Genomic DNA, 10,494 nt, shown 5'->3' on the forward strand with positions numbered 1-10,494 from the left:
TTTTTTACTATAATAAGAAAAAGTACGCACACACACTCTCCCTCTGTCTCTCTCTCTCTGTCTGTCTCTCTCCCTCTCTCTCTGTCTGTCTCTCTCCCTCTCTCTCTCTCTCTCTCTCTCTCTCTCACACACACACACACACACAACACACAAACTCTCTCCTCTCTCTCTCTCTCTCTCTCACACACACACACACACACACACACACACACACACGCACACACACACAGAGACGCGTCAAGAACACAGAGCGCACGAGCGTCGCGTCTGTCTCTTTAAAGAATAGACTCCCGTAGATTGGCGAGGATGTGTTGCGGACTGCGGGGTGTGTGCAGTTCAGCGTTGTGGACGTCAGTGAGCTGACGGCTAGCGGCAGAAGAGTCAGCCTGCGGGGAAAACCTCCAACTAAACCACACAAACACATTGCAGGCTAGTTTTCGGGATTTTGCATGACCTGGATCTTCCCATGACGATGATGACGTCCCGATGAGCTGACCATCGAGGTGTGGGGACCACGCGAGCACACAGAAATGACTCTTGACTGACTACACGCTTACCTAGAAGACGGACCCGTGATTAAGGGGTCGATGAGTTGCCAAAGTTTTGCGGCGTGATTTCATCCACTCAGGTGTTTCTCTTAGTGGGGATTGTTGGATCGCTTTGGCCGACCTGGTGGGCACGTTTTAGACAACTCTCACTCCGGAGCGAGGGGACCCGCGGAGGAGCGAGTAGCGGACCTGAAGCCGAGATGATGGACGTCCACCCCGGGATAATTCTGCTCCTGCTTTCCTCCTCCGTTTCTGTCACCTCAGGTAAGGATTCCTTTTCTATAATTACGGCGTTTTTACTATAAGCAAGCGCGCGTGCGCACACACACACACACGCACGCACACACACGCACGCACACACACAAACACACACACACACACACACACACACACACACACACCAATACACATACAAATACACACACACATAAACACACACACACACACACACACACACACACACACACACACACACATTAGGTTGCAATGATATATCTGATTATGACTCCCATCCTCGAAAGGTTTTGCTGAAAACGATTAGAACCAGACTATTACAATACAACAATCAACTATTCTGCTCTCTTATACGATGGGCTACAATTACAACGTAATACAATAATGGGAAACAGGACCAACCAGTGCGATCAAAATAAACAATTTACTACACAGTTGCACAACATAATGTTATTTAGGGAAACTACTGCAATGATGAAGCAGTGATCGTCAGTGTATTAGGACGTTGCAGCACCTGTTTCAAGTGTTCTGCTGGTCTACTTCTTACATCATGTAGTTATCAGTTATAAAGCCATTACGCCCAGTCAGAGTGCTCCCAAAGGCCGCAGAATGAACGCCTCCTTCGGTAGCCTCCTCTGAGCCCCAGAGGGTTATTTTAACATCTTATAATGCATTGCCAATTGGAAAGGCGCGTGAATATAATATACTTGATTAAATATTGATGCATGGCCTAATAAATGTTATTATTATACTTCAATCAAGGGCTTTTTTGTTACACCACGGGTTATTATGATAATTTGTTCAGCATATCAGTTTTATCCAGTCGTAAAGTCAATAAGCAATTTTCTTGGCCCTTTGAGATTGCGTTGCCTCATTCACAAAACTGCGTAAGTACTGTCATTAAACCAGGGCTCTCTGGCTATCTCTCCCTCGCAAGGGCTCCCGGACTATTTCACTATGGGCTGCATCATCCCCTGTCTCCCTTTAACACACGCACGCACGCACACACACACACACACACACACACACATACACACACACACACACACACACATATATATATATATATATATATAGTGTGTGTGCGTGTCTGCGCACACACACACACACACACACACACACACACACACACACACACACACACACACACACACACACATAGGGGTACACACAAACACACTCACACACACACAGGCGTATTGACTTTGCCATCAGTAGCCCTAATATAAGTCATTGAGCGGTATTTCTCCTAACCTTTTTTTTTTCACGTTTACCCGAGCTTAATCTGAAGCAAGCTGTTGACGTGTTGGCTGCTGATAGTAATCAGTGCCCAACCACTCTCTTCGGGCCAGTAATTGGTGTCCAGGCTCTCCTCCTGTACGTTGGAGTGACTAATACGGCCGTGAACAGAGACTAAATCCTCTCCGGAGCCCAGCTCTGACGAGATGCCTGCAGATAAAACCACCAGCACCGATCCCACTGCTAACCTGGCGCCGGAAAAACGCCAGCGGCCGCGGTCATGTGATCGGCTGTCGACGACCATCTTCTTCAGGGTGATGACATCACTGAAATAAATGGGCGAAGGGTGGGGGGGGGGGGGGGGGACAAGCGAGGCGGGCTGACAAAGGGAGAGCACCCACCCTGCCAAATCCAATTCAATCTCAACTTTATGTTGATATGTAGATCAAGAGCCCCCTGGCACATCAAGCCCGTCCTTCAGAGACCGGGAACGACGTCCACCGGGGGAAGGTTTTCCGGCCCTCTTTTAATTATGCAAATGAACCGGGGAGATGGGAAGTGAAATCCCGAAGGACCGGGAGGACTTGTGTTGTGTTTAACCCCCGTTCACCTGCTTCTGAGAGCGGTGCGGATGAGCCCGCGCGGCTGTATCATACCGCACGGAGCAGAGTGTGTTCAGAGTTCATCGTGAGCTGTCAGGGTCGGAGTTGGAGAGCTTTAATGGATCACTGAAGGGGTTCAGCGGAAACCCTCTCAAGAGAGGATACGCCGGCCCCCTCTCCTCTCTGTTCTGTTGTTCTCACTCACGCAGCTTGACAGGACCGCACATCCCGCCCCCGCAGGGCAACTGACACGGGGTTAATATTTGTAAAATATTAATTAATCACCATCACCACCTCCTCCCCGCCCCGCATTATGTAACAGTTGCCGGCAGCACATACATACGCCAAATATAGCCCCGAATCAACTGGAGTGTAAATACGTGATCTTTATGTTTCCCGTTAGCCCCCGTCATGCCTAACTCCCTCCAGTGGTTAATAAGGCTGAAGTATGTGAGGCGGCCATGGGCAAACATGTGGGAGTTTGCAATTAGGGCCAATGTATTAGCTTGTCCGTCAGGGCTTCATGTTTTCCCCTAATAGGCTTCTTTCAATGTCTCGGTTCGCTTCCTTGCTTTCTTGCGCAAATATAAAATTTCCTCTGTATGTAAATGTGAATTTCCTTAATACATTTAATACATCAGACGCAATTATCTTAATGGATGTGGTAGGTGCTCATTCCTGCACATGCAGCAGGCTCTTATATTGTGCATGGTATTTTGTTCAATGAGTTCAGCCTTACGGTCAGTGAAAGCCGTTATTAGCCAGGCTCTCCGAGAGCCCTGTTGGATGGAGCGGACATGTTGGTTTATATTCATTAGTGGTAACGGAGCAACATGTACATATGATGATTTAAACTGTGGTTGAAAGCTTTGCTGTTGTTTGTAGTTCTCGGCTGCCTTATATACAACAACTCCCCCACCGCACATTCAAACCCACATTCCCAAAGTCAGAGTTTTTGGATGAAAAACAACCCGTGTACAAGCAGACATACCCACGCAGACACACACACACAGACACGCACAGACATACCCACGCAGACACACACACACAGACACGCACACACACACACACACACACACACAAACACACACAGACAAACACAGACACATACACGATATATACACAGACACACACACACACCCACCCTAACACAAAGACACACAGACACACACACACACACAAACACACACAAACACACACACGCACACGCACACACACACATACACTATACGCCTCAAGGTCCTGCTTCAATATCAGAGATAAGACTAAGCTGAAGCTCAATTTCTTAACAATTGTGTTCAACCATATCCTTTCAGGTGCGATGACATTTCGGAATTCGAGAAGCAGGCAGTCAATTAAACACTGAATAAACGTATACTGCAGTCCATTTGAGATTTTTCTCTGGCGTGCGTGTCGTTTGACTTTAACTTGCAGCACTTGTCATTCAGCTATTCAAATAGCTAAAACAAAATAGTTGTCAGGCCCAAAAATGTCACAGTTTCATCCAGATCATTCAAGCTAATAAACAACCCTTAAGCAAATGTCTTTGCTCTCTCCTCTTGAGTGCACAGTTTCTTATTTAAGAGGTTTTTATTAAATGGCGTTGTGAGTGCAATGGCCCGTGATTAATCTCTGAGCGGAGACACACTCTTATGGAGGAGCAATCTCGAGCTACACCTTGTCGTCTTTGTCAAAACAAACATGGCTGACAGGGTGTTTTTTTCTTCTTCTTCCTCTCTCTGCGGTTGGACGTCGAAGAGCGGCACCGCAATCATCCTGTCATGAATCAAACATGACCCTGAATATACATCAAAGCCTCCCCGGGCAGCGAGGGAGAGCGCTTGGTGCCCATGGTGGCGTGGAATCATCCGGTGATTGCAGAGTTGTCGTTTGGTCGTGCGGGTTGTTTTCGTCTACGGACCTCCCCCCCCCCCTCTCTCCTGCCGCCAGGCCTCGAAGCTGTTTTTTCTTTCCTTTATTGCTGTCTGACGAAGCAATTATGCTGCTCCCTAACTGACAAGAGACACATTTGGTAGTTTAGGTATCACTTTGGTTTATTTTTTTCACGATAGATTAGCTCGGTAGCCGTTAGCTGTCCAGGTCCCCAACAGGGCAGTTTGGCAGTTGCTCTTGAGGCTCCTGAAAGCGTTGGGAGATGTGCTGGCATCCAGATTTTATCTAATGGTAGAGGTTATCCGCCTCACAATGGATATTGTCCATTCGGTGCAGAGGAATGAAGAAATCAGTGCTTCAATGTCCTAATTAGTAGAAGTACAAAGAATCCGAATGGCAGATGAGAAGCAGGATGGTGCAATGATGAAACAGCATTTAGTCCTTTAGTACTTCATCGAACAATGAAATGGGACAATGAAATGGGACAACGCCATCGGAGCTGTAAACCATAGAAACAGAATGTGTGAAACTAGGGCGGCCTTAGATACCAGAATGATGGGGAGATCTGATATTTGGGTTCTGCCAGCAGATGTGAAATGTTTAATAAATCCTTCTCTCAGAGTATCAATAGGGCAACATTTAGAGTTAACATCTCAAAGTTATTCAAGGGAAGTTGGAATACTTTGGAGAACCACTATGTCTTCGTCTCCTTCCTCTTCGACTTTGCCTTCCTCCTCAACGCCTCGTCCCTCCTGAGGTGCATGTAGTCAAATGTCACGTCTTATCCCGGCCGCGGTCTCCATTACGGGATAACGCCGCCACCGCCAAATGTCAGAGTTTAAAGGGAAAGGTGGCGCGCCACATATAAAAGGACACGGCATTTGAATTCGGTTTTCCGATTACAAAGTGTTGTGTCTTGTCGCACATGGCTGGGTTCCAACGGTGCTGGGTTCCAGAAGTGTCGCAGACAGGCCTTGTCTAGTGTCTTAGTGATGACTCTGCTCTCAGAGTGAGGGTTTACCGCAGGCCGGCGGCCATGTTGCTCATGTTCCTCTATGATGCTGATCAAGTCAGCCCACATTAGATTAAATACCCATCATAAATCTGCTTACAACCAAAAGTGAGGATTTAGCCCGCTGCCTCAGATTGTTGTTTAATGCAGTGCAGCTGCATTTTTCAGCATTGCATTGCATACCATTAGCCCGCCACAGCAGACTGGGCCACCCATCAGAGGCAAAACTGAGGATTTGCTCGACTTATTAGTAGTCAAGATTATATCCGGAGATAAAGCCTCGGTCGGCACTGTAAACAATTATGCCCCACGTGTCTGGGGATAATATCTAAAAATACCAGTTGGCAATATGATTTTGTTCTTTTCAAAAATCGTTGGGTTCCCTCGACCTGAAAGTGAAAGAAGACAGCCCCTTGAATTATTTATCGGATAACTGTTGCACATTGTTCCTAGCGCAGTTCCTCCGTTTTGCTCTAAAAGCCCGGGCCTCCAGGATTGAAGTCATCGTCTTCACCCTGACAACCCGGGAGGAAGTAATGGATCCCGCGAGACACGGGGAGAGAGACATGGAGAAGGAGTGAGAACGAGAGAGAGAGGCATGGTATAATCAGAGAGAGAGAGAGAGGGAAGAGAGAGTGAGTGAGAAAGAGAGAGAGGGACGTGGTGTAGACAGAAGGAGACAGAGGGAGAGAGGAAGAGAGAGAGAGAGAGAGAGAGTGAGTGAGAACATGGTGAGATAGACATAGAAAAGGTATTCAGAGAGAGAAAGAGAGTGAGAGAATGAGAGAGAGACATAGTTTAGTCAGAGAGAGAGTGAATGATTGGAACAAGAGACAGATATAGTAGAGCGTTCCAGAGAGAGAGAAAGTGTTTGAGTGTGAGAGAGAGAGAGAGAGAGAGAGAGAGAGAGAGAGAGAGAGAGAGAGAGAGAGAGAGAGAGAGGGGATTTGGGAGTTATCCTTACCTCCCCTCTCTCACTCAGTAATGTGGGTATTCCCTGTCCCTAAACGTACAGGTCACTGATTTCTCTGTCAACCTCATCCTCTCATCTTTGCATCCTCTCATTCTCTCATCCTCTTTTTCCCTGAGCCTCTCGCCCCCTCATTCCCTCACCCTCTCACCCTCTCACCCACTCACCCTCTCACCCTCCCCGCATCTCATCTTCTCATACTCTGCTTGCCACCTTGCATATTCATACCATCCCTCACCGTGCAGACATGCTGAATGATAGATGCGTTGTCCATTAGCCGTTCTTGTAGGGGCTGTGTCTGCCACTGCTTGACAAGAAGCATGTCTCGCATTGGGTCAGATAGAGTACCACGCAGACAGCTAAGTAGAGTCTTTGGTCCTTATTGAATAAGACAGATGGTTACTCTGGAGGGAGAACGTCTAATTCAATGACCTAAAGACTGCGCTCCACGCAAGTGTAACACAGCCGATGACATGCTCCCCGGAACATAGGATCAACATGAAAATAAGTATGAATGAACGTCAGGAAGCTTCGCCCTAAGCAAAATGGAAATAAAAGGGGCATTATGCACTGCCTTCTCTCGATTCGTAGATGAGGCACATGTTTGTATCCTTACCCTCATGAATACAAACACGGGTTGCGAATGCACGCACACGTCATGAATGCACACACACAGGTCGTGAACACACGCACACACATCACGAATAGACACGTCTCATGAACACACACACGCACGTCATGAACTCACACACATGTTATGTTATACACATGTCATGGATACACACACGTCATGAAAACACACACATCATGGACACACACACTTACGTCATGAACACACACACATGTTAGGGTTATACACATGTCATGGATACACACACGTCATGAAAACACACACATCATGGACATACACTTCTTGAACACAATCACACACACACATACACGTCATAACCACACACGTCATGAGCACACACACACGTCATAACCACACACATCATGAACACGCACACACACGTCATGAATACACGCACACGTCATGAATACACACACACACACGTCATAAACACACACACACACCCGTCACTCACACACTCACACGTCATGAACGCACACACACGTCACTCACACACTCACACGTCATGAACACACACACACACACACACACACACACACATACACGTCACAACCACACACATCATGAACACACACACACACGTCATGAACACACGCACAAGTCATACGCACACACACACGTCATAAACACACACTCACACGTCATGAACACCCACACAAGCCAGTGATGATAACTCTCTACCCCCTACCCCCCCAAGGGTCCAGGTCCCGCTTCGAGGACTCGCCGCCCCGCATCGTGGAGAACCCCTCGGACCTGGTGGTCTCCAAGGGCGAGCCGGCCACCCTGAACTGCAAGGCGGAGGGCCGCCCGGGGCCCCTGATCGAGTGGTACAAGGACGGGGAGCGGGTGGAGACCGACCGCGACGACCCCCGCTCCCACCGCATGCTGCTGCCCAGCGGCTCGCTCTTCTTCCTGCGCATCGTGCACGGCCGCCGCAGCAAGCCCGACGAGGGCGTGTACACCTGCGTGGCGCGCAACCACCTGGGGGAGGCCATCAGCCGCAACGCCTCGCTGGAGGTCGCAAGTAAGTGAGGCCGCCCCGCCGTGCCCGGACCCGTTCGGCGCGTGTTTCCCTCTCGATTCTGTTCAAATTGGTTTGTGTAGCCCCTGATCACAGGCACAGTCTCGAAGGGGCTTAACGGACCATATGTTTACGATGCCCCCCTGACCCTAGCCCCCCCAGAGGGGCAAGAAGAAGAAACTCCCGTCATTAGCAAGGAAGAGGTCTTGATAGGAACGCAGAGTGGGGGATCCCTCCTTCCAGGGGGGGGTCAGGAGTGCAATGGGCGCCATAGTTGACAACTTAACAATTATTCGCAGAAGCGAAGTGGATAGTGGGGAATAGGGCTATTCCCCACTATCCACGGAGCCTGAGGTGAATAATTGTTTTAGTATATACTACACGTGAACACTCCAAAAATAAACGAGATAACACTTTTTGCCGGGATTCATTCGTTTTTATTAGCGGTTTATTTGTTTTTATTAGCGTGACGAGACGACCGTCACGCGCGCTCAAACAATAGCCCGAGTTTGAGATCTCAATCATGGGACGTTGCCCAATCCCCCGAGATAGCGAACCAATCAAATGGCGCCATCTTAGGAGGTTCACGTGTAGCATGTACTAAATACATATATACAGGAGGTTAAACATTGTAAATCAGTCATGGGGTGCTGGCCATTTTTCTTCACCCTTGATGTGGAGCTGGGAGATGGAAAGATGGGGGAGGAGGGTGTTTAAACCGCCAGATGTTTATATACAGAGTCAGATCATATGAAGGTGTAGCTGTGATGTGTTGAGGGAAGGGTGTGTGTGTGTGTGTGTGTGTGTGTGTGTGTGTGTGTGTGTGTGTGTGTGTGTGTGTGTGTGTGTGTGTGTGTGTGTGTGGAAATGGGTGTGTGCGCGTGTGTGTGTGTTGGTTTGTGGCTGTGTTTGTGGCTGTGTGTAACTGTTTGGGTTGTGCGTGTGTGTGTTTGTGTGTGTGGTGTGTGTATGTGTGTGTGTGTGTGTGTGTTGGTGTGTATGTTTGGGGCGTGTTTGTGTGTCTGTTCATATGTTGAGTGTGTGTAAGTGTGTTTGTGTGTGTGGGTTTTGCTATGTGTGTCTATACCAGTGTGTTATGATCATATCCGTTTGTATTTAATGTTCTAAAGACTGAGCTCCTCAGCTCCCCTCACGTCATAACGTGAGGGGAGAGGATCGTATAGCGAACTCAAGCACATCGTCCCCATGGAGAAGCTATTTAACTCAACATCCTCCTCCCTATTCTCTGCATAGCGCTGGAGGCACTGTCCTCTCTGAGTCTGCTCGCTGTCAGGTCTCCCGGCATCTCCCGTCTCTGGCTTTAAGGAATGGATTAGTGGTCGTCTTGATTAGTGGGGAAGGGGGAGCATCCTTGCAGAGTGGGGAGGTCGATGTGTCCTTGTTCACGTTACCAAACGACCGGTCTGACTCTATCTCCCTCCGCCGTTACTGTGCCTCGTCATCGACCGCATCACCCCCTCACCACCCCCCCGCGGGCGCCCAGGGCCGTGCTGACCTCATCTCCGAGCCCGCGTCCCAAAAATAGAAGCTGCCTCTCCCCGCCGTGGTTCGTTATATCCATCCGGGGCCGTAAGCGAGCGTGCCTGATGTACGTACGGCAGGGCGGGGTGCGGGACGCGGCGACAGGCCGTGGTGTCCACCACGGGGCCGCCGGAAGGAGGGAGAGTGTCCCGGTAATGAGCCGGGCTCGGCGGCGGCGGCAGGGAAGATTACGGCCGCGCGCAGATGACTCACCTGCAGGCGGCGGGAGAGCAGCGCGGCTAATGAGGAGATGGAGAGCGGGGGAGAGGGGGAGAGGGGGAGAGGGGGAGAGGGGGAGGGGGTGAAGGGGGGCGTCTTGTGTCCTAATCTCCACACCCCAGGCAGGTGGAACCATATGCTAAGACAGTGAGGTGGTGGTCTCAGGATCCCCCCCCCCCCCCCCCCCTGGGGGAGATTGTGCCGACAGGGAGGTATTTAGTGACCCAATTGTTTCTGTCTGGGAGGTGGGGGGGGCAATCTGCGCTGGTGGTCTCATGAAATTTTGATGTTGTATGTGTCAGCACGTATGGGTGGGATGAGTGTCCGTGTGTGTGCGTGTGTGTGTGTGCGTGTGCGTGTGTGTGTGTGTGTGTGTGTGTGTGTGTGTGTGTGTGTGTGTAAACAACAGGTGGGAGAAGAAGACGAGGAGGTAGGGTCTTTAAAGGCTGACTGGGCGTTAATCAACGTGTGTGTGTGTGTGTGTGTGTGTGTGCGTGTGTGTTCGTGTGTGTGTGCGTGTGCGTGCATGCGTGCGTGCGTGTGTGTGTGTGTGTGTGTGTGTTTGTGTGTGAATATGTATGTG

General features: G+C 49.5%; 1 protein-coding gene across 1 annotated transcript in view; it reads left to right on the top strand.

The window, feature by feature from the left end:
• Positions 1-748: 748 nt before the first annotated feature.
• The window catches only part of LOC307073559 (roundabout homolog 2), a gene marked incomplete at both ends in the record, with an annotated part of 43,756 nt that continues 34,010 nt past the window's right edge, over positions 749-10,494 (top strand). The window contains 3 exon segments of the mRNA XM_079733441.1: positions 749-812; positions 7,827-8,155; positions 8,158-8,194. Coding sequence (XP_079589567.1) covers positions 749-812; positions 7,827-8,155; positions 8,158-8,194 — 430 coding nt within the window.

This window comes from Pollachius pollachius, assembly GCF_949987615.1.
Source record: "Pollachius pollachius genome assembly, chromosome: 3".
NCBI classification, from domain to species: domain Eukaryota; kingdom Metazoa; phylum Chordata; class Actinopteri; order Gadiformes; family Gadidae; genus Pollachius; species Pollachius pollachius.